The sequence below is a fragment of the Cervus elaphus genome, chromosome 1 (assembly GCF_910594005.1).
Source record: "Cervus elaphus chromosome 1, mCerEla1.1, whole genome shotgun sequence".
Classification (NCBI taxonomy): domain Eukaryota; kingdom Metazoa; phylum Chordata; class Mammalia; order Artiodactyla; family Cervidae; genus Cervus; species Cervus elaphus.
Genome location: NC_057815.1, coordinates 68,677,710 through 68,702,605, shown reverse-complemented (window position 1 = coordinate 68,702,605; position 24,896 = coordinate 68,677,710). Strand labels below are relative to the sequence as shown.

Below are 24,896 nucleotides of genomic sequence, written 5' to 3'. Positions count from 1 at the left end.
TCACCAGGGAGTCTCACCTACATATGCTCTGTCCTCTCCTTCCTCTCTGCCTTGGCTCCCTCAGCAGCTCCCATGTTCCCATCTCTGCCTCCTCTGATCCCTAGCAAAGCCCAGTCCCCCTGTGAGGGTGAGGCTTGGCTGGACCACGTGGCTGCTGGCAGAGCTGTGCTGGCTGACCTCTGTCCCACGTCTTGTCACCATCCAGCAGTGTCAAAAGGTTAGACCCCAGTAGGCTCTTTATCTTTTATGAGAAATGATGTCTGAGAACTTGTTCCAGGTCAAAGGGCAGCCTGATTTCAGGAGGAGACTCTAGCTCTGTCCAATCTTGAGAGCCTCTGAGTCTACCTACCACACCTGACAGCTCTGTGCTCCTCGGGCTGTGTGAGTCAGCCTGTGTGTTAGTGGGAGATCTTCTCACAAGGGCAAGTCACTTTGGGCAGGCTGGGGCCCTGAGAGGGTGTCACGTAGCAGGTACTGTGTAGTATTGGAATGTTGCCGTGCAGCTCCTGGCTCTCTGTATTCATGGGAAGGTCAACTGCCTAACAAACAGCCCAGTATCAGTCCTTAACACATAAAAGGGCACTTCTGTTCACACAAAGTCCAGAGCGAATATTCCTATTCAGGAACATATCTAGGCAGCCCTCCTCTAAGATCATGCCTTCTGCTCCCTCTTTGTGTGGCTCCAAGGTTGTGGTAAATGAAGGGGATCCCTTTCCCTCTGGCTCTACCAGTCTCTTCTCACCCCTATCCCCCATCCAGTTGCCCCCAGTCTGATGGCACCTTGTACTGCATCCCAGTAAGGCCTGGGCTCACAGTCATGATTCCCATCTCTGACCTGGGCTCACACCTTTGCCCCACCTGGGGCCCTACTGTGTGGGCATCTCAGCCTGTGTCCTCCAGGTAGACTGCCTCCTGCAGCATCCACAGCACTGGGGTTGCCAAGTTCAGTCTCTGAGGGCTCATAGACTGTCACTGTGGTAGCACCTGCAAGATGCCTCCAGTGATCACCTCCAGGTGTCACATCCTCCTATTGAATGTGACTCAGACTTAGGGCCTTGCATCCAACTGATAGAATAAGGTAGAATTGATGGTGAGTGACTCAGAGGTTAGGTAGCAGAAGACATATGGCTCTCTCTCTCCATCTCTCTGTCTGTCTCTCTCTGTCTCTATCTCAGTCTCTCTCTTTCTTTCGTGACTGGCTTGCTCTGGAGAAGTCTGGTAAGTGGCAAAGGTCAGGCTAATGGACAACCCCACAAGCAGGGCTCTAAAGCCTTCTGCCAGAAGTTTCATGGGTGAACTTGGGAGTGGGTTGTCCAGCCCTACTAAAGGTTCTGAGACTATCCCCCTGCAGTAGAACAAGTCGGCTACCTCCTCATGAGTGAACTGAGCAGGAACCCTCAGTCGCTCCCAGCCCCCTTGGGACATAGTTGACCACTCATCCATTAATGCTCATGGCCCTTTCACCCTAAGTTGACCCACAACATGAGTAGCTGACAGTGATCAGGACAATGAGTTGGAAGGGAGAGATTCAGGATGGAGGGAGGGACAGAGCTGATGTGACAAAGAAGGTGATTACCTTGATTGACTAAATTGAGGAGACAGAGCATCCTGAGAAAGAGATGAGCAGGTCCTAGGACAAAGCAAGTGGGAGGGCAGGAACTCCTAGAAGGACCACCCAGCCACCCACAAAAGTGTGAACCTAATAAATCCTTGCTGCCTTCAGACACTAAGGTCTGCAGTGGTTCATTACCAGCAAAGGAAACCTGCAGGGGATGGGAACTTCTCTCCTTGGCAAACCTGGCCTTCCTGCATTGCCCCACCCACCTGCCACTACCTCCCTTTTCCTGGGTGGAAGCTATCACTCCCCTTCTCAATCCCACTGTTCTTGATTCCCCCCTTTCTTGGGACCCTATAGCACCCATGTCATCAGTCAGAGCAGGCCATCGTGAGAGGCTGGGCACATTTATGACCAAATGCTATTTATACCTACCTTGTGCCATTCCTCACAAGATGCAGAAGGGCTAATTATCACATTATATCTATTTCACTCCAAGATGCAAGGTGAATGTTGTGATACTTGTTTTTTCGATAGCAAAACTGAGGTATGGAGGGGGTGTGACTTGCTCAGAGCCACTGAAAAGGGTTGAGCCAGATTTAGACTCAAACTTACATTCTTGAAATGCCCCGCATTTATAATTATTGGTTGATTAGCTTCTGGAGGAAGAAAAGCTATTTTCCCGCAAAAAGTGTGAGGGCTTACAGTACAGCCCCTATGTTGCCATCCTGTCCCTCACTCATGATGGGTGTCACAGACCCAGTGACCCAGAATTCTTCTCATAAGAGGCTTGTCCCCATCTGCCCTGCTTGCAGACACTGACCATTCACTCCTCATGTTCTTTCTCTGGCTGGTCTGCCCTGTGTCTGTACATAGCCTCCCCCTTGTCTCCCACAGAACAAGCCAGAGGTGGTAAGTTGGAGTTGACTGGTCAGGGAGGAAGAAGTAACATGCCATTCTCTGGCCCATCCGATCCACCATCTGGGAAGAGGACACAGAGCAGCAGGGCTGCAGGGCCAGGTTGAGATTAAATGGGAGGCTCCCAGTTGGGGAGTAGGGTAAAGGAAGAGAAGGCTGAAACAGAATTCTTTCATTGATGAATTGACATTTATGGAGCGTCCTTCTGTGTCAAAGTCAGGGCTGAGGTTACAAAGGAGGAGTAAGGGCTACATCATAGAGCTCTCAGTTCATGTGACATCAGAGCTGAGGTCAGAGATCACCTTAGTCCCTCAGAGAGACTGAGACTCAGAGGGAGGGTGAAGAGATCTGCCCTTGGTCATTCAGTCAGTGACAGAGCTGAAGTCCCCTTCCCCACCTCGTGGGCCCATCTGGCTGCCAGCTCGGGGCTCAGACGACTCAGAAACTCAAAGGTGCCAGGATGAGTCGAGGGGTTGTGGCTTCGTCCTCCTCTCCAGCTAAGTAAGGGAGGAGCTGGGACAGGCAGGATGCAGGATGAGGGAGGTTGTAGGAGGAAGGGCTGCAGCTGGGGGCTGCTTCTCTGCTGTCACTCAAGGCAGAGGAAGAGAAACCTGCTCACTGGAGCTGCTCTTGTCCTACCAGTTGAGTGACAGGACCACAGAGGGCAGAGTCACAGACATCATTCTCTCCAAGCATTTCTTCCACTTCTCAGGTGGGCAGATCGAGGAGAGGGTTCCTTGCAGAAGAGTCATAGCAGGAGAACAAATCACCAATGCCAGAGTCTGGTCTTCTCTGTCAGAAGCCAGCTATGACCCAGGGACAGGAATGGGGTGGAGTTGCAGGAGTCAGTGAAGGCTGTAGAGATGTGTTCAACGTACACCTCCAGGAAGCCTTCTGGGATCATAGCACCTCCCTCCATCCTTCCTAATGCCAGCCCTGACCTTTGGGACAGCCCCTTCTCTGGGGAGGCGCTCAGTAGAACTCCAAGTGTTGGTCTCTGGGGACGTTGTACTTGAGCTTGTGGGCTTCAAAGAGGTTTTCCAGCTCCTGCATGTAGCGCTGATGCAGCCTGTCCACCTCCTCCTGGGAGGGATGTGGCGTCTTCTGCACCTCGATGGGCTGCCCCACTGCAAGACACAGAGGTGAGTGGTGGCCAAGAGCAGGAAACACTGAAGGCTCAGGGACCCTAGGGGTTCCCAATAGTATGGTCATCTGAGCAGGTAAGCACTCTTTCTCTCTCCCTTTCAATTCTATTTTGGATCATAGGTTCAAAGATGTTAAGGCAACTTCAGGATTCTGATATGTTAACAATACCACCAGCTGGCATTTGTATGTCATATCTCCTATATCATCCTACCAATCCTACGGTGACAGAACCTGCTATTATTCCTTTCAGGCAATGACGTTCAGGAAGGTTAAGTAACTTGTTCAAGGTCACATAGCCAGGAACAATCAATGTCAGGTTGTACATAGCTCTGGGAATGTGCTCTTAGTCTCAGGAACAGGCGGATCTGGGAGTCTCACATGCCGTGATTGGAAGTGCCTGTATGGCTGGGAGGAGGTGGCCCACAGCCCAATCATCCTTCTTCCCCCTCTCCCTCCATGCTGGCCTGCAGTGCCCCTGTTCTAAGGAGGACATGGGAGGACATATCAACCTCCTCACTCTGGCTCTGCTTGGCTCAGAAAGCAGCGGTCATGTCTTATTCTCTTGAGAATGGTCTGGAGGCAGTAACACTATAAACATTCATGAGAATATTATCACACAATGCAGAGAAAGTTTGGTAGAGGGGGTTACCTGTACTCAACTAAGAAATGACTGGATAAGTGGAGATGAACACACCTTTGCCATTGGAACCTAGTTGGAGCTCAATAAGAAAGCGAATGAGATGATCAAATAGCTGAAAAGATGGTGCTAAGTCCATGCCAAGTCTATTTACAGAGAAATTCCTCAGACTCTCCTTCATAGCCTGCTAATTGCTACTTTACACATAATTCTAACAGGCTTGGAATGCCCTTCCCTAGTATTCACTTTCTCCAATAAGCCTTATAAGACCCTCTGGTCAAAATTAAACTCTCCTTCTCTGGAGTAATAAGAAGTCAAACACCCTGATCAAACTCAACTTTGTTACAAAGGCCAGGATGATCTTTTGGAAGTGAGTTATCTTCTCCATGTCTCAAGTTGCAATCAATAAAATGGAGATGGGTGTCCCACTTCAAAAGTTGTGTGAAAACTGAGCTGCTGCATGTAAGATGCCAGTGCAGTGCCTGACACAAGCAGGGACTCAGTAATCAGTAGTGGCTACTGGTCTTCGTGCCCCTGTTACTCTTCTCATTCTAGACGGCCTTCATCAGGGTTACTTGCCTGTGTCTCTGTTTAACACTCTAGAAAGTGTGCTCCACAAAGTCAAGTGTGTACTGGTCTATGCCCATATTCCCTTGCAGCACAAGCCCACCTTTTGCTCTGTAGCCCTTTCCCCACTCTAAGCCTGGGTCTAGGCTCACCCACGGTGGTGATGGGCCGGCGGTAGGGCATAAGACCAAAGCTGTACTGGAAGACTCCACGGCCATAAAAGAGTGGGATAGAGCCTCCCATGATCTTCTGAAGTCCATCCTGGAACCAGCACAACCAGGTGCCAGGAGAATTCTCAACCTGGTCATGTATGTCATTCTCCCCAAAGGAGAAGATCGGCACCAGATCTGCCCTAGAGGGAGACAGGAGAGAGGGCATGTGGAGGGGCAAGAAGGCACAAGCTCGTCACTTAGCCTCCTGTAGGGACCTAGTGATCGGGAACTGGAGGAGAAGACAAAGTCCTGGGACAAAAGTAGGAGGCCTCGGGTGTCTCCTAGACCTGCCACGGCCTTGCTTTGTGACTGTAAGCAGGACTTGGCCTGTCTCAGAGCCACTGTCTGGCCGTTGTAACATGATAGTGAATCCAGAATGCCACAGATATAAAACAATTCCAAACTTTCTGGAAAAATTTCTTCCAGCCCAGCTAGCTTTGTATTCTTCATAGATGTTTAAAGATAGGAGAATCGTTCTAAGCTATGTCCCAAGCTCCATTGTCCCAGATTCCCTAGGTCTCAGATGTAATGCAAACTTTCAGCAATATAACTTTTGAGACTTAATCCCTTCACAAGATCTTCCTTCTAGAATATTCTCTGGGTATTTGTACATGAGACAGTACATGGATCACCAACACAGAATCTTCATTGTCAATGGATTGAGACTCTCCCTGCCAAAATAGGATCTGCATTTGCCTATGCAGTCTTCTCTCCAAACTACAATCCTTGCCAATCTCCAGTTGAACCCAGAGCCCTCTCCCTGATACCTGTGCATCAGGGCGAGCCTGATGAAGCCCTTGCGGTTCCGCAGCACCAGCTTGTAGGCTCCAGGCCTGGCCTCCAGTGACTCCTGGACGCCCCCAACAAGGATGGCCAGCAGGTTGCCACCTCCTTCCCTGCTCAGAATGTGAGAAACACTCTCCTTGTCTGCAGCAACCATCCCTGAAGGGAAGAAAAAGATTAAGTATGGTTTTAAGGGGGCCAGGATGGTGGGTGAGGATGTAGGCTGGGCCCCACTCCAGTTCCCAGCTGGGAGTTCTCTGAGGACTGGGTGGGACGGCGTCTTTCAGGTCTTCCCAACCCCCAGTCAAGCAGATTGCTAAGCACAGTGCTGTGGGAAGTGCTTCCTTGAGTCTAGTTTCCTTCTCCACTACACATTCACTTGCAAGAACAGTTGGCAGCCCTCCTTAAAATCCCTCCTTCATGCCAGCAGACCTCATCTACCTGGGCTACCCAGGGTTGGGAAGACTCACCGCCTATTATGATATAATCCCTGAAGACAGGGGCACAGAACCACAAGTTCAGCAGCATCAGATGTGAGCGGATCCCAGGGAACAGTGAGGAAAAACCAGTGCCTTCCGTGCATAGGTTGGTAAAAGCTCCAACAGCTGTGATCCCGTGGGGGTGGTAGCCAGCAAGGTAGTTCCGGGAGGGGTCCAGGTCGGCAGTCTTGACCAGCTGCAGGGACAGCAGCCTGGTAAATCGGGGCTGCACCTCGTGACCACCCTGGTCTCCCTGATGACTTTCTGTGCTGACCTCTTCTATGTCTCCCCGTGCCCAAGTGCTATCACACTCCCATGTGAGTGTCCTGAAATTAGAGATGGCCTATCTGAGGATCCTTGTTCTTGGTGCAGGCCTGGAGCAGAGGAGATGCTCTGGGAGACCATGGAATGAAGAGGGAGAGAGCGGACCCATGAATGGATGAGGCCAATGCCCCCTGCCAGGGAAGGAAGACCCCTGCCCAAGGCAGAGGTAGGACTCCTGGCAGAGTGATGGGGACACAAGCCCCTGTCCTATGTGAAGGGAGACCTAATCCCAGGCAGAGCCCACCCAAAATGAAGGAGCCATCACAGGAGGGACTGAGCATCTCTCCAAGGACTGTGGCATCTGGAGTTCTGTCCCAGGTTGGGGCGGACCCCTGAGTCCCTGTACTCAGTGTAAGAGACCCCAGAGCACAGGGGTGTGGGTGCCAGGAGGAGGGGCATGAAGTCTCTGGTGATGCCCACAGGTGTGAGTGGAGAGGGGCCAGGGAAGTGTCCGGCCAAGTCTGCAGCACTTCCTGACACCAGGTCACAGCCTGCCCACAGCACTGTACCCTTGCTCAGGCCTTGGCCTGTGTAGATACTGCTGCTCTAGGATAATGAAATCTTATGCAGAAACCCAGGTCCTGGACTGATCTTCAGCATGAGGTGAAGGCAGCTTGTCCTGGGAGAAACACTGCCTGATTCTCCACCATCACCTCTTTAGGAAGCCCATAGGGTGCATTTAGAAAGCTCCAGTGCTCAGGAGTAGTCTCCTAATTTCACTAGAAACTGTACCATTAGGCCCTAGCTCATTGAATCACAGTGCAAAGGCTTGTGATGTGAAGTAGACCCAGCAGAGATGTAAGGACAAGGAATGTTGCTTGCCTGCCTTCAAGCCAGCAGCCACTGTAGCTGCCACTGACAATGGGCCTTGAAAGGAATTCCGGATGGAGGAAAACAGGATACTGGTCACAGTGAGTGAGGATGCACATCACAGGAATAATTGCAGTGAGCCCAAACTTTCCCATCTTCCCTTACATAGAAAAGGACAAAAATTACTAACTTGAGACATCTGCTTTTTGTGACTGGCAACTAATGTTTTGAAATTTGGCTACATAGGTTTTTGGGATTTTGTTTTTTCCAGCAAAATTTGTAAGTTCTGACTCCTCCCTTACCTTTTAGAACAGCTCCCCAGAGATTACTGAGAGGCTATCTCCTGACTACAGTCCTCAGTAAGGTCCCAGAACAAAACCCCTTACGACTTTTGAGTTGTGCATTTGTTTTCAGTAGACAACAGAGACTCCCTGGCCCCTCTACTTCCTGACCTCCTAAGATCCCTGCAGGGCCTGCTCTGTAAAGCTGTGTGGATGACTTGAAAGTTCTCCTGGGAGGTGACAAGAGTCCAGAATCTGCGCTCCACAGCAACCCCTGCAGGCCTCAGTCCAGGACAGAGAGGTCAAAGGGCATGTCATCTCTCCCTCTGCTGGCCACTCGGTGGTACTGCCTGCCCTCTGCAGGTGTTGATCCCACAGGACTGCAAATGGCCTACAATCCTGAACCCTGTGCATGTGGAATTTCTGCAGTTCAGTTTCAGTTTCCCACAATGTCAACAGGGCCCTATTTGACTAGAGGAGGGACAGAACAGACATAGATAAGACTGGTACAGAGCAACTCAGCACCATTTTTCTGCCAGATGTACAAATGACAGCAGCTCCAGGTGTGAAAGGAGAGCCAGATGCTGTCCTGCTGTCCTTAGAAGGTCCCAGGATGACCTGATGTCTTATGGAATCCATACTACCCAATGACGTATGTGACAGCATCTCTAATTTACAAAGGAGAAATCAAGGCTCAGAGAGCGTGTGTAACTCACCCCAGGTCCTACAGCTGGCATGTTGCAGACCTGGTAGTAGAATCTATGATGTCCACCCTCAGAGGAGACACCACATACGTTCTTCTCTCCTGTGTCCAGAAAGGGCCACCTGTCCCTGCCTGGCTCCTCTCTGTGTCCTCACTGCCTTCCTCTTCCTGTCCCCACTAAACAATTAACCATCACAGCTGCTTACATCCAAGGGTTTAGTCTGTCTGGGATTCAGGAATGGAGCAAAAGGTCAGTTCACTCAAATTCAGGGTCCTCCATTGCTAATGTCTGATTTGGGGGTAGAGTCACGTGTCTAAACTGGGCATGAGGTACCCTGAGTAAGAGACTAAGAGACATGCAAAATACAAAGGATCAATTTTGTGTGGAAACTAGGATTCAGAATGGACAAAGCTCTATCCTAGGACACACAGCACACTGGAGTTCGGGCAGGATTCATCCTGAGTGCTCTCTGCTCTGCTTCTATCCTCAGAGCTAACCACACATTTTAAAAGCAGTAAATGAACTTGCTGTGTGTCCTTGATCACACCTTCCTCCTTCTCTGAGTGTGAGTCTCATCATCTGATTAAGTGTGGGCTAGATGCTGTCTTGATGCCTTGTATTTATAATTGAATCCTTCACCCCAAAACTTACACTCTAAAGGCTTTACACCTGTGTGCTAAGATACATATGTGTGCCTCACCAATTGCCCCACAGAGCCCTTCAAATCTCATTCATACATCAATCCTCATATTGGCTCCAGATCTCTACACATAAGAAAACAGTCAGACAGAAACTGACTCTTCTTGGGCCACATAGTGGTAAAAGCCTGTCTCCTGTCTCCAAGCCCAGTATTCTGCTCACTGCACACAGGGTCACATGGGGACTATTGTCCTGACCACTCCCTAGCCAGCCCCATACTTACTGAGATGGGGAAATAGTCCTTCATGTACTTCCATACAACACAGCGCCTTAGTACATCAAAGTGCCTGCTCCCCTGCCAAGGCTTGGCTCGATCTAGGTACCACCAGACTGCATACAGAATACTGAAGATCCAGAATCTTGTGAACAGGAGGCCTATGAAGACCACACTGCAGAGAATGGCTGGGAAGGGAAGCAGAAGCTTTAGTGGTCAGCAGTGTGAAGGGAAGAGCTCTCCCCATTTGCCCAGCACTAGCAGCACTCTTCTGTCCAGTCCTCAGCCCGGGAGGAAGACATCAGCTTCTCAAGCCTTCAAGGAAGAGGGAATACAAGCAACACTTTTAGTGTCACCCTGAGCCTGGATTTGAAACCAAGTAAGACTGAGTCCAAACTCACTTTTTCCCACAGCACCAGACACTTTTCTCACTTGGGTCTTCCCCCTCCACCTCCCTCTCTGTCTTATTCACCAATAGATGCCTGGTGGACATGTGACAGAACTCTCTAGTATCCACTCTGTGAGACCCCAGAGACAATAGAGATTCTTTCTACCCAGTCCACTTCCTGTTTACCCCCAGCACATCTGTCCATAATCTTGTATTGCATAGATAGACCCTCGCTTCAGCTAAAGTCCTCCCATGACTTATCATAACTCTGAGGCTCAGCTCAAGCAGCTCAGCCTGATTTCGAGCTCCCCACTGGTGGCCTGTCTTGCTCTCTCTTGCTCCAGCCTCACTGCACCCCACGTTCCAGCTGCACTAAGCTGTTCAGTGTTGATACAACTCCTCGTGCTCTTTGGCTTTTGCTCAGCTCTTTTCTCCACTGCTATACCTTGTCCTACTGAAGGAGAGAGAGAAGAAGAGGGCCACCCATGCCTGGCCTGTCCATCAGGAGTGCAACAGGACTAGGAGCAGCACAGTGAGGAATTCATCCCAGACTTAGGATTTTCTGAGTTCCTTTCACAGGCTAATCCCAGCTTTAACTCAGGGCCAGGTGGTCTGTGGGGCTGTCTTTAATCTGATGCCAATGGACCTCATTCTTAGAAAATATTGTCTCTCTCCATTCCATTCCCTCTACTTGACACCATGCTCTCAAACTCTTTAAGAAGATCAACTTCCACTTGTATTCCAGTTGAAAGTAAGGTAGACTGGGCCTGTCATTCATGGCCGACTTCCAGGAGGCAAGACTTTTGATCCAGTCTGAATAGTAGTAAATGCATAAGCTGAGTAGGTCGGGGCTCACAGAGGCTCACTTTATTTAGAGCACCTACAATGTGTCAGATGCTGGTGATCCACCTGTGAACAACACACAGATATTCTCGCCATTGTGCTGGGGACTTCAGTGTTGTGTCTGGGGCAGTTTGTATTGTTTATTCAATTTTTTATGGTAGTAAAACATAGATTAAGCATAATACTTATCATCAAAATAATTTTTTGTATTTCAGTATTTTTTTTTAATTTTTATTAGAGTATAGTTAATTCACAATGTGTTCATTTCAGGTGTACAAGAAAGTAAATGAGTTATATGTACACACATATCCACACTTTTTTAAAATTATTTTCCCATATAAACAATGCACTATGTGCTCTATAGAGGTTCTTATTAATTATCTATTTAATAGATCAGTTCAGTTCAGTTCACTTCAGTTGCTCAGTCATGTCCGACTCTTTGCGACCCCATGGACCACAGCATGCCAGGCCTCCCTGTCCATCACCAACTCCCAGAGTTTAGCAAAACTCATGTCCATTGAGTCCATGATGCCATTCAATCATCTCATCCTCTGTTGTCCCCTTCTCCTCCTGCCCTCAATCTTTCCCAGCATCAGGGTCTTCTCAAATGAGTCAGCCAAAGTATTGGAGTTTCAGCTTCAGCATCAGTCCTTCCAATGAATACCCAGGACTGATCTCCTTTAGAATGGACTGGTTGGATCTCCTTGCTGTCCAAGGGACTCTCAAGAGTCTTCTCCAACACCACAGTTTGAAAGCATCAATTCTTCAGGGCTCAGCTTTCTTTAGACTCTAACTCTCACATCCATACATGACCACTGGAAAAACCATAGCCTTGACTAGACAGACCTTTGTTGGCAAAGTAATGTCTCTGCTTTTAATATGCTGTCTAGGTTGGTCATAACTTTCCTTCCAAGAAGTAAGCATCTTTTAATTTCAAGGCTGCAATCACCATCTGCAGTGATTTTGGAGCCCCAAGAAAATAAAGTCAGCCTCTGTTTCCACTGTTTCCCCATCTATTTCCCTTGAAGTAATGGGACCAGATGCCATGATCTTAGTTTTCTGTATGTTGAGCTTTAAGCAAACTTTTTTACTCTCCTCTTTCACTTTCATCAAGAGGCTTTTTAGTTCCTCTTCACTTTCTGCCATAAGGGTGGTGTCATCTGCATATCTGAGGTTATTGATATTTCTCCCAGCAATCTTGATTCCAGCTTGTGCTTCTTCCAGCCCAGCATTTCTCATGATGTACTCTGCATATAAGTTAAATAAGCAGGGTGACAATATACAGCCTTCGCATTCTCCTTTTCCTATTTGGAACCAGTCTGTTGTTCCATGTCCAGTTCTAACTGTTGCTTCCTGACCTGCATACAAATTTCTCAAGAGGCAGGTCAGGTGGTCTTGTATGTCCATCTCTTTCAGAATTTTCCACAGTTTATTGTGATCCACCCAGTCAAAGGTTTTGGCATAGTCAAGAAAGAAGAAATAGATGTTTTTCTGGAACTCTCTTGCTTTTTCCATGATCCAGCGGATGTTGGAAATTTGATCTCTGGTTCCTCGGCCTTTTCTAAAACCAGCTTGAACATCTGAAAGTTCCCAGTTCACGTATTGCTGAAGCCTGGCTTGGAGAATTTTGAGCACTACTTTACTAGCGTGTGAGATGAGTGCAATTGTGAGGTAGTTTGAGCATTCTTTGGCATTGCCTTTCTTTGGGATTGGAATGAAAACGGACCTTTTCCAGTTCTGTGGCCACTGCTGAGTTTTCCAAATTTGCTGGCATATTGAGTGCAGCACTTTCACAGCACCATCTTTTAGGATTTGAAACAGCTCAACTGGAATTCCATCCCCTCCACTAGCTTTGTTTGTAGTGATGCTTTCTAAGGCCCACTTGACTTCACATTCCAGGATGTCTGGCTCTAGGTGACTGATCACACCATCATGATTATCTGGGTCATGAAGATCTTTTTTGTACAGTTCTTCTGTGTATTCTTGCCACCTCTTCTTAACATCTTCTGTTTCTGTTAGGTCCATACCATTTCTGTCCTTTATTGTGCCCATCTTTGCAGGAAATGTTCCCTTGGTACCTCTAATTTTCTTGAAGAGATCTCTAGTCTTGCCCATTCTATTATTTTCCTCTATTTTTTGCACTGATCACTGAGGAAGGCTTTCATATCTCTTCTTGCAATTCTTTGGAACTTTGCATTCAAATGGGTATATCTTTCCTTTTCTCCTTTGCTTTTCACTTCCCTTCTTTTCACAGCTATTTGTAAAGACTCCTCAGGCAGCCATTTTTCTTGTTTGCATTTCTTTTTCTTGGGGATGGTCTTGATCTCTGTCTCTTGTACAATGTCACGGACCTCTGTCCATAGTTCATCAGGCACTCTGTCTAATAGATCTAATCTATCTATTTTGTAGATGGTAGTGTGTATATGTCAATCCAAATCCCCCAATATTTCTTTCCCTACTTGGTTCCCCTGGTAACCATAAGTTTGTTTTCTACATCCATGACTCTATTGATGATATATAAATAAATAAAATTATTTGTACCCTTTTAATTGATTCTGCATATAAGTGACATCATACAATATTTGTCTTTTCATTTTTGTTTTTTTTTTTTTCTTTTCAGTCTTTATTTCACTTGACCTATGCAAACACTTAACATTACAGAAAAGAGACACAGATGAATAGAACAGAATTTTGGACTCTATGGGAGAAGGCGAGTGTGGGATAATCTGAGAGAATAGCATCAAAACATGTATATTATCAAGTGTGAAACAGATCGCCAGTCCAGGTTGGCTGCATGAGACAAGTGCTCAGGGCTGGTGCACTGGGATGACCCAGAGAGACGGGATGGGGAGGGAGGGGGGAGGGGGGTTCAGGATGGGGAACACATGTAAATCCATGGCTGATTCATGTCAATGTATGGCAAAAACCACTACAATATTGTAAAGTAATTCGCCTCCAACTAATATTTGTCTTTTAGTATCTGACTTACTTCACTCAGTATAACAATCTCTAGGCCCATCCATGTTGCTGCAAGTGGCATTGTTTTGTTCTGTTTAATAGCTGAGTAATATTCCATTATCTATATGTTCTACATCTTCTTGATCCATTCTTCTGTCAATGGACATTTAGATCATTTTCATGTCTTAGTTATTGTAAATAGTGCTGCAATGAACATTGTGGTGCTTGGATCTTTTCAAATTGTGGTTTTCTTGACAAAGGCACTATGGAGAACTATATGGAGATACCTTATGAAACCAAAGATAGAGCTACCATTAGACCCAGCATTCCCATTCCTGGGCATATACCTGAAATGATTTTTAGTGTATTGTTGATGACATTAATTCACTCATATTGTTGTGTAACAATCACTGTCCTTCGTCTCTGGAAGTCTTTTCATCTTCCCAAACTGAACCTCTGTACCCATGAAATAAGAACTCCCATGTCTGGTCTAGAGAATAGAACCCAACTTGTTCACAGTGGCTCCCTACAGGGTAGGATTCACTTTTAGTATACATATTCTGTTTGGATGAGTTACAATAACATAAATTCATTTTTCACTCAGAAAAAAAAGATTTTAAAAATGCTTGTATTTTCACTTGACCAAAAGAACTCTCCTCACCACACAGTATACCTCACCCTGGGCTCACCTTTTAACTCCTGTCAGCAGGCCATGTCAAACTTGGGAGTATTTCCAGCCCCTGAGAATGGAAGATCCCTTCTTTCCCCTCATAATACCCAGAAGGAAAAATGTAAAACCACACTTTACCAAGAGGATAGGCAGGTTGGCTAAGGTCACACAGCAAGCTAGTAGGATGGGACCTGACATTCAGTTCTACAATTTTGCTCCATCATGCTCCCAACATTCATTCATTCAACAGTTATCAACATCAACTCTTCAAGGAGCTGGAGACACAGATGAGAAGACCACCTGTTTGAAAGGAGCCTACCTTTCTGTGTGAGTGTGTGTGCATTAAAGAAAAAAAAGAAAACAGAGTAAACAAGTAACCAATGGAAAGTATTTGTTTCTTGGACTTGAGACCTTGATGACAGGTCCCTGTTGACTTTTCAGGCCACTTCTTTGCCCCTCCCCCAAATGCCTGCTCTATGTCCAGCATGAGTCAGCAGTTCACTACATGTGCAGCATTTACTGGCGTACTGGAAACCCTTACTTTCCCGCCAGTCTGTACATTCTGTCTGTGGACAACCTCTTAAGTATCTTTGAAAAGGGGTCCCATCTCTCTGCCCACTGCTATCCTCCATAGACCAAGGTAAGTAATCTTTTCAGAATTCAGAGCTGTAATTCAGAATGTGAGGTTCAAGAGGCAATTTGGAGGATACTGCATAGGTACAAAATCATTTCTAATACAAGCATGTAAACTGTAAAAACCATTCTCGGCTCTTGGGCTCTACAAAAATACAAGCACAATCAGGAGTCTGGATTTGGCCCTATTGACTATACTGAAACCTTTGACTGTGTGGATCACAAAAAACTGTGGAAAATTCTTAAAGAGATGGGGATACCAGATCGCCTTACCTGCCTCCTGAAAAACCTGTATGCAGGTCAAAATGCAACAGTTAGAACCAAACAAGGAACAACGAACTGGTTCAACTAGGAAAGGAATATGTCAAGGCTGTATATTGCCCCCCTGCTTATTTAAATTATATGCAGAGTACATCAAGCCAAATGCGAGGCTGGATGAAACTCAAGCTGGAATCAAGACTGCCAGGAGAAATATCAATAACTTCAGATACACAGTTAATACCACTCCATGGCAAAAAAAAAGAAAGTGAAAATCACTCAGCTGTGTCCAACTCTTCGTGAGTCCATGGACTGTAGCCTGCCAGTCTCCTCTGTCCATGGAATTCTCCAAACCAGAATACTGAAGTGGGTAGCTGTTCCCTTCTCCAGCAGATCTTCCTGACCAAAGACTCAAACTGGGGTCTCCTACATTGCAGGTAGATTCTTTACCAATTGAGCTACCAAGGAAGTCCATGGCAGAAAGCAAAGAAGAACAAATGAGCCTCTTGATGAAGGTGAAAGAGAAGCATGAAAAAGCTGGCTTAAAACTCAATATTCAGAAAACTAAGATCATGGGACTTCCCTGGTGGTCCAATGGCTAAAATTCTGAGCTCCCAATGCAGGAGGCCAGGGTTCCATCCCTGGTCAGGGAACTAGATCCCACATGTCATAACTAAGACTCAGCAAAGCCAAATAAATAATTATTAAAAAAAAAAAAACCTAAGATCATGGCATCTAGTCCCATCACTTCATGGCAAGTAGATGGGAGAAAAATGGAAATAGTGACAGACTATATTTTCTTGGACTCCAAAATCATTGCGGATGGTGACTGCAGTCATGAAATTAAAAGACAGTTGCTTCTTGGGAAAAAAAGCTATGACAAATCTAGATGGCATATTAAAAAACAGAGACATCACTTTGCCAACATAAGTCCATCTAGTCAAAGCTATGGTTTTTCCAGTAGTCATGTATGGATGTGAGAGTTGGACCATAAAGAAGGCTGAGTGCTGTGGTGCTGTAGAAGACTCCTGAGAGTCCCTTGGACAGAAAGAAGATCCAACCAGTCTATCCTAAAGGAAACCAATCCTGAATATTCATTGGAAGGACTGATGCTGAAGTTGAAGCTCCAATACTTTGTCCACCTGATGCAAAGAGCTAACTCATTGAAAAAGACCCTGATGCTAGGAATGATTGAAGGTAGGAGAAGGGAGCAACAGAGCATGAGATGACTGGATGACATCATTGACTCAATGGGCATGAGTTTGAGCCAACTCCAGGAGAGACTGAAGGACAGGAAAGCCTGGCATACTGCAGTCCATGGGGTCACAAAGAGCTGGACGTGAATGAGCAACTGAACAAAAACAAAAACAAGTGCTATAGATACTATTCTGAGCCTTATCTTTGAGCTTCTTTGCAGAGCCACCACTGAGCCACCACCAGGTAGAGGAAGTTTCTCGCCATCCCGTAGACCTCAAACCAAGGGAAGCCAGAAGGTTGGTGATGTTGGCTCCCAGTTACCTCACCACCAAGCAATCAGACAACTGTCTAGGGGCTGATCATGTGCTCAAGCAACTCTACCTCACCCAATCTCTAGAAGCCATTCCCTGAAATTCATGAGAGGGAGGGGGAGGAGGTCAAGTGTCTTGACTAAAACTATCTGGACTCTTTGCTTGGTCCCTGCAATAAATACTGCAGTTTCTTTCACCACAACCCAGTGTCAGCATGGGAGCTTTCCTGTGCTCAGGCAAGCTGGTACAAATTTGATTTGGTAACAACCGCTCCCTGTGATCTGTCTTCCACAGACATCTCAACACAGAAGATCCCTGAATTGCAGCCTGTCACACACAGATTGGACCATGTTACTTCTATATCTAAAGCCCACCTGGGCCTCCCCTTTGTCCCCAGATAAGGGATAAGTACAACCTCCTGCTCCTGGCACCAGTGGGCCCAGATACCTTTTCTCAGCTGCCCTCCCTCTAGCTCCAGGCCCAAGGCTACCTCACCTCCCTGTGCTGTTCCTGACACTCCCAGGACCCAGGATGGGCTGGGGGTTGGCACAGCTAGTCAGACACAGCTCCCAGAGCTCCCTCTAGGCAAGCTGAGCAAGATCTTCCTAATTTCCGGTGATCCCCAGGCACTGAGCTGGGGATTATTCCCCCATCAGTGCACAGTGTGTACCAGATGTGACAGGTGCCCTAGGTTGCCCATTTCCAACCCAGCTTGCCTTACCCATGAACACCAAACAGCTGACCCACTGCAGGACCACGAGTGTCTGCAGCCTGCATTCCCATGGCACACACAAGGGCGCAAACTCCACCATAATGGTTATTCTGCTGGCTCTGGAGTCTTCTCTGAGCTCTGCAACACCTGCTGGATTTCATTGTTGTCAGCAGTTACCTAAGCATTTATGGGGACTGGGGGTGGATATCTAGCCAGTCCTAAGATCTCATTGCACCTGCCCCAGCAAGAACCTGTTTCCTAGGAGAAATCTTTAAAGACATCTGGCCTGAGCCTAGCTGAATATGGAGGAAGAAAAGTACAGTTTACTCTTCAAGCAGAATATTATCTGCCAGATCATCTTTTCTCTAATCTTACCCATTATTTGGCAAGTGAAGCAGCAAGTATAGGGCAATCCTGTCCTCTTTTCACTTACGCAACTACTTGGCCTCAGTCTCCTTTCACCTGCCAGGTCAAGGGTTCCTCTTCACATATCTTCCCTTCACAGTTGCCATATAAATATCTCTTGGCCCCACCATCTCCTCCATCTCCTGCCCTATTCCTCAGCTCACTGCACAGCACAACTCAAGAAAGAGCCATCTGCATTAAACACCCTCCCCTCTCATTCTGCTCTCCCTCCTCCAGACTTCAGACATCACTCTTCCACGAAACTGCCCCTGACAAGTTCACCATTGGCCTCCATGCTGATGAATCCAGTGGTCAATTCTCAGCTCTTGTCTTGACCTCTCAGCAGCCTCAGACACAGTTGGTCCCTCCCTCCTCCTTGAAACCACTTGGCCTATGGGCACTACCCTCTCCTGGTTTGCCTCCTGCCCCTCTGGCTGCCCCTGGGTCTCCACAGTGGCTCTTATCCTTCACCAGGTTAAGTGTTTGAGAATCCTCCTGTCCCCTCAGTCTCTGGACCTTCCCTCTTCTCTCCACCCTCTCTCCTGCAGGGACTTCATCCAGGCTCATGGCCTTGGAATCTGTCTACAGGATGAAGACTTCCAAACTGCATCTCCTGCCTGACCTCCCCCGGGCTCCAGACTTGACTTTGTAGGTGGTACTTGACATTCTCTTGGCTAGTCTCCTCGGCACTTCCATCACAGCCTATCTAGAACTGAACTTGACCTCCCCTCACACACCCTTTCTACAGTCTCCACAAAGCAATAGAGTTGCCCAAAGTCATTACACATTACACTGGTGGTCAACTGGTTAGGACTCTGCACTTTCACTGCTCAGATCTGGGATTCCTCGTGTACTTCATTGTGCTTAACAGTGTTTTCTCAATGCTTAACAGAGATTGAACTTAAACTGAAGAAAGTAGGGAAAACCACTAGACCTAAATTTAGGTATGACCTAAATCAAATCCCTTATGACTATACAGTGGAAGTGAGAAATAGATTTAAGGGACTAGATCTGATCGACAGCATGCCTGATGAACTATGGACGGAGGTTCGTGACATTGTACAAGAGACAGAGATCAAGACCATCCCCATGGAAAAGAACAGCAAAAAGGCAAAATGGTTGTCTGAGGAGGCCTTATAAATAGCTATGAAAAGAAGAGAAGCAAAAAACAAAGGAGAAGGGAAAGATATTCCCATTTGAATGCAGAGTTCCAAAGACTAGCAAGGAGAGATATGAAAGCCTTCCTCAGCGATCAGTGCAAAAAATAGAGGAAAACAACAGAATGGGAAAGACTAGAGATCTCTTCAAGAAAATTAGAGGTACCAAGGGAACATTTCCTGCAAAGATGGGCACAATAAAGGACAGAAATGGTATGGACCTAACAGAAGCAGAAGATATTAAGAAGAGGTGGCAAGAATACACAGAAGAACTGTACAAAAAAGATCTTCATGACCCAGATAATCATGATGGTGTGATCAGTCACCTAGAGCCAGACATCCTGGAATGTGAAGTCAAGTGGGCCTTAGAAAGCATCACTACAAACAAAGCTAGTGGAGGGGATGGAATTCCAGTTGAGCTGTTTCAAATCCTAAAAGATGGTGCTGTGAAAGTGCTGCACTCAATATGCCAGCAAATTTGGAAAACTCAGCAGTGGCCACAGAACTGGAAAAGGTCCGTTTTCATTCCAATCCCAAAGAAAGGCAATGCCAAAGAATGCTCAAACTACCTCACAATTGTACTCATCTCACACGCTAGTAAAGTAGTGCTCAAAATTCTCCAAGCCAGGCTTTAGCAATACGTGAATCAAGAACTTCCAGATGTTCAAACTGGCTTTAGGAAAGGCCGAGGAACCAGAGATCAAATTTCCAACATCCGCTGGATCATTGAAAAAGCAAGAGAGTTCCAGAAAAACATCTATTTCTTCTTTCTTGACTATGCCAAAACCTTTGACTGGGTGGATCACAATAAACTGTGGAAAATTCTGAAAGAGATGGGCATACAAGACCACCTGACCTGCCTCTTGAGAAATTTGTATGCAGGTCAGGAAGCAACAGTTAGAACTGGACATGGAACAACAGACTGGTTCCAAATAGGAAAAGGAGAATGTGAAGGCTGTATATTGTCACCCTGCTTATTTAACTTATATGCAGAGTACATCATGAGAAATGCTGGGCTGGAAGAAGCACAAGCTGGAATCAAGATTGCTGGGAGAAATATCAATAACCTCAGATATGCAGATGACACCACCCTTATGGCAGAGAGTGAAGAGGAACTAAAAAGCCTCTTGACGAAAGTGAAAGAGGAGAGTAAAAAAGTTTGCTTAAAGCTCAACATACAGAAAACTAAGATCATGGCATCTGGTCTCATCACTTCATGACAAATAGATGGGGAAACAGTGTCAGACTTTATTTTCTTGGGGCTCCAAAATCACTGCAGATGGTGACTGCAGCCATGAAATTAAAAGACACTTACCCCTTGAAAGAAAAGTTATGACCAAGCTAGACAGCATATTAAAAGCAGAGACATTACTTTGCCAACAATGGTCTGTCTAGTCAAGGCTATGGTTTTTCCAGTGGTCATGTATGGATGTGAGAGTTGGACTGTGAAGAAAGCTGAGCACCGAAGAATTGATGCTTTCAAACTGTGGTGTTGGAGAAGACTCTTGAGAGTCCCTTGGACAGCAAGGAGATCCAACCAGTCCATCCTAAAGGAGATCAGTCCTGGGTGTCCATTGGAAGGACTGACGCTGAAGCTGAAATTTCAGTACTTTGGCCACCTCATGGGAGGAGTTGGCTCATTGGAAAAGACCCTGATGCTGGGAGGGATTGGGGGCAGGAGGAGAAGGGGATGACAGAGAATGAGGTGGCTGGATGGCATTACCGACCCGATGGACATGAGTTTGAGTAGACTCAGGGAGTTGCTGATGGACAGGAGGCCTGGCATGCTGCGATTCATGGGGTCGCCTAAGAGTCAGACACAACTGAGTGACTGAGCTGACTGACTGAATGGGGCGGGACAACATGGCAGCCTCCATCCTTGGCTCTGTTTTGTGGATTATCCGGTAAGTTGTTCTTTCATCATCTTCAGGCCAAGTTTGAAGTTACTATATGGGCTGGAAAACGTGCATCTTCAGAAAAGAAGAAAAAGGCCTGTAAGTAAAGAGGCTATAGAGCAATTCTCAGAAAGAATACCATTTTCCCAAATAAGCTTCAGTCAGTGGCTGATGAAGAAATTGCTGCCCTTTTCAGTAATAGCTGTCTCATTAGAATCAGGAATCATGTGTTGAAAGATCCCCTGCACAGATGTAAAGCTGGAGGCTTTGTGGAATGTTCATCTTTCACTTAGCTGGTCATGGGCAATTGTTGGGGTTGAGCAAGCACTGTGGTAATCCACTCCTGAACCTACTAAGCTTACAGGAAAAACAATTCTGTCAAGAACAGACTTTTCTGAAAGATAGAAACTTAATTTGGGAGGATCTGGATTAGAATTCTGCTCTACCTGATACTGTCTATAGTTAAAGTACTTTTAAATTTTAAATGAAGATATTTGGATGTTTGGATGTTTCATTCTGTCAGTGAATTATCTTTTCTCTTGGACCTAATAAATTAAACATACTGTTCCCATACACAGTGCAAAGAGTAGTGTAACTTAAAATGTCTCTGTGAAAAATAATGTTCACTATTCATTTGAATATCATTTTATATGTTCATGTTCTAGTCTTTTGTTGATTCAATAAATATTGATTAAATATCTGTTGCATGTGAATGCTGCTTTTCACTCCCACAGCCAACCTCTGATCAACTCCGACACCACTGTCCTCACTGGTCTCTGTCTCTGTGTCCTTTCTCTCTCCCACACTCTCAACAGTCGGAGGGACAGCTGGGTCTAAGGCTCCATGATTGCACAAGGTACAGAGTAGTGGTGTCAGACTTTCCCAAAATAGCAGCACCAATTTACATCTCACCCAGATTATATCAGTGTCCCATAGATACAGAGCCTCTCTCCTTCTTGGTAAATTCAGACGTCTTATTTCCTGTTGTGTAGAGAGGTATCAAGTTGGGGTCCTGATTTCCAATTCCTCATCATGAATGGACATGACTTTATTCGCTGCATTTCCTCTCTGTGAAAAGTTTATGAAGAAGGAAGGTAGTGGAATTGGGCAGAGAGAGAAGCTGAACCAAATGACCCATCAGAGTGGTCCTGAATTGGGCTAAAGTCGCCAAGGCAGATTGGAAGAGCCTCGGATGAGGGCTGAGACCAGTCCTGCTTGGCCACTTTCCAGCTGTGAGACCTCAGACAAGTCCTTCCCTTCCCAGAGCCCCTCATCCTACCAGATATCAGGGACTAAGACAACAGCCCATACTGACCAACGTACAGTTCTCAGCTGTTCACCAGGGGTTCTGTGTCCCTCACCCCACAATCTCCTTTCAGGCCAACAACCAGGCAGCACCATACTTCCTGGGGCAGTGTTGCTCCTGTGAGGTATAAGGACCTGCCTTGTCCACGAGCTGCCTGTTACTGGTTCCTGACAAGGTAAATACAGAGTTTAAGAGTGACTGCTCAGAAACCTTAGAGCAATGTGGCACAGTAGTTCTATGTGTATTGAAACTAAAAATTAAAATTAGATTTGAACTGTTTATCTTTGTTTTCTTGGGTAATTTATATTTTATTTTACAAGTAGATAAGTCCAAGGTAGCTTAGAAAAAAGAAAAAATGCAAAAACCTGATGTTTTAACCACAATTAATTGAGAAGCATAATCTAGGGCAATTCCAACAGTAACTTCTGACATTTTTAACATTTTTTGAGGCAGGAAGACTCTTTTGACCCTTCATCATTGACATTTACAGATAAGACCAGGGTTTGATGCTGTGGTTTTCTGTTCAGAACCTTTTTTGAAGCAGTTGAGGGAAGGAATCTTCCAACACATCTATTCTATCCATTCTCCCACTAAGGGTATAACTTGACCATCAGTTCAACTTGCTGAAGAAGGAAACACTCAGGTCAGCTTTCTGGCAGGGAGTGAGAGGAAGACACAGAATCTAAGAAAAATCCAAACCTAGTTCATGATTGACACAAACTCTCCCAAGTCTTTAAAACCACTTCCAGGCATTTATAAATGGAAGGGACAAGGAAGAACTGGCATTAATTAACCCCTCATTTATGGCTGAACCATTTACAGGTGAAGATGGGAGAGGATGTGAGTTGTATGGGCACAGAGTGGTATTGGGAGTCCATAGGCATAGCTGGTGCCTTTGATCTTCTCAATGTACAACTTGGCTGAGTTTGAGGCCACAGTAGACAAGGTGAGAGCAGGACACTTGGGCAGGCAGTTTTCATATTGGTACCAGGATTCTAGAAAGGCTTTTAACCTCTCTGATGTGAACCTCATTTGTATGAGGAGGTCACTGTTAGTTACAGAGATTCCACATGTGAATCATCCTTCCAGACAGCCCAGCACATGGTAGGTTCTGAGAAAGTGGTTCTTAGTGTATGTGTAGCATCCACCCAGAGTCCAGCAGGTAGTAGGTGCTCACTAGCAAGTTGCTCAGGCAGCTGACTCTGCCCTGCTGTAGGGTCACTAAGACAGATGCTCAGTCCAGCCTGAGGCATTCACTGCCTCTCTTATCTGGTCCATGACCCACTCCAGCTCAAGCACCTTCCAGAGCTCCTCCCTACCTGGGGGATCAATTCTGACCTCTGGACTGGACAGTAGTTCCCCAGACAGCAGGCCAGGAATCCTCAGGGACCCTGTCTTCCCTGCTCCCTCTCAATCTCAATAGAACTTTGCTGCACAAAGGCCTAAACCTCAGCCTTAGGTTCCTGAAAACTCACCTTGGCCCTGACCCTCACCCAGAAATCTCTCCCACATGTGCTCTGACTGCTCCCTCCTCTCTGCCTTTGCTCACTCAGTAGCTCCTATGTTGCCATCTCTGCCACCTTCTGATCCCTAGCAAAACCGACTCCTCCTGAGAGGGTGATGCTGGGTCAGGCCAGGTGGCTGCTGGCAGAGCTCTGCTGACTGCCTCCTGTCCCACTTGTCACCATCAAGCAGTGTCACCAGGCTGGGCCCCAGCAGGTCCTTTGTCCCCTATAAGGAATGATGTCCGAGAACTTCTTCCAAGTCACAGAGTAGCCTGATATCAGGAGGGGACTCCGGCTCTGCCCAACCCTGAAAGCCTCTGAGACTCTCTGCCCTACCTGACAACTCCTATGCTCCTTGCAAAACCTTGCTTTTAGGTCTTAAAGTCCTGCTTCCCGCTGCTACTCGTGTTTCCAAGTCCATTCTTTGGGTTTGGGCTGGTGGGTCTTATTTTCCACAATTTTGGAGGCTCCTCCAGGTTCACTGTGCCAGCGTGGAGGTGGGACTTTGGTAGTAGGGAAGATGTGTCCCGCCCCACTATGGGTAGCCCGCTACATTGGAGCCCAGCTCTCTACAGAAGCCATAGAAAGACCTGAGACCTGTTTGGAGGACAGCAGAGCTACATGGGAAAGAGAAAGCCAGCACTAAGGCAACCAGGCAACTTCATGCACAAGCCAAGGTAGGGAAAATTGGACTACAAGTACTTCCTTGGTGGTTGAGCATTTTCAGTGATCAAGTGCGTGTGAGAGAGTTGTGTCTTAGACTCCAAGCGAGAAGGGAAACACAATCTGCAGTTTCTCTTGTGAGGGAGGTGACCAGAAGCGGACGAAGAGATTCTCAGGATATAAAAGAAACCTCCAGTGGGAGTGGTTGAGTGTACAGGAAAACTCAGACGCAGGGACCAGTCAAAAATGTTCTAGGTCTAGGGAACCCTGAAAAGGGAGGTAAGGATTCTCCTGTGACATTCCCCTGGATCATCCATTGGGAGGATGTTGAGGGTTCAAAAAAGACCACAAAAAAAAAAAATTCTGGGCCCAAGGGTTACTCAGTTATAAAAGCCTGGGTGGTCTTGCTGAGTGGTTAGGTAAGAGGTAGATCAGGGGAGGGAGTGAGGCAACGGTGGGGGTGGGGGTGGGGGGTAGTGAGCCAGAATGCAGTGCCCCTGGGGCTTTCTCCTCCTGGCGCTCCTGTCCTGCTCATCTCTGTGGTGGCCACGGAGAGACAAGAAAGACAAAGTCTTAGAAAAGAGAAAAGAAAAACAAAGTCTTAAAAACAGAATGAGGGATGTCAGAAAGCCAACCTCTAACACTCCAGCCAGATTCATGTACAAT

General features: G+C 46.6%; 1 protein-coding gene across 1 annotated transcript; it reads right to left on the bottom strand.

Annotated features, from left to right (window-relative positions):
- Positions 1–2,640: 2,640 nt before the first annotated feature.
- On the bottom strand, positions 2,641–17,470 carry LOC122697112 (2-acylglycerol O-acyltransferase 2-like). The gene is made up of 6 exons (XM_043907557.1): positions 17,309–17,470; positions 9,339–9,517; positions 6,289–6,493; positions 5,803–5,977; positions 4,976–5,175; positions 2,641–3,600 (listed from the first exon to the last, which is right to left on the bottom strand). The coding sequence occupies exons 1-6, from the start codon at positions 17,397–17,399 to the stop codon at positions 3,446–3,448; spliced, it is 1,005 nt and encodes a 334-aa protein (XP_043763492.1). The 5' UTR covers positions 17,400–17,470; the 3' UTR covers positions 2,641–3,445.
- Between the last annotated feature and the right edge of the window lie 7,426 nt (positions 17,471–24,896).

Bases quoted from the DNA above. Each gene is read 5' to 3' on its own strand.
- LOC122697112 (XM_043907557.1), bottom strand. From the start codon at position 17,399: ATGGTGGAGTTTGCGCCCTTGTGTGTGCCATGGGAATGCAGGCTGCAG. The intron at 9,518-17,308 runs GTAAGGCAAGCT...TTCCCTTCCCAG, and splicing joins CAGCTGTTTGGTGTTCATGG to CCATTCTCTGCAGTGTGGTC. The intron at 3,601-4,975 runs GTGAGCCTAGAC...TGTGTCTTGCAG, and splicing joins CCGGCCCATCACCACCGTGG to TGGGGCAGCCCATCGAGGTG.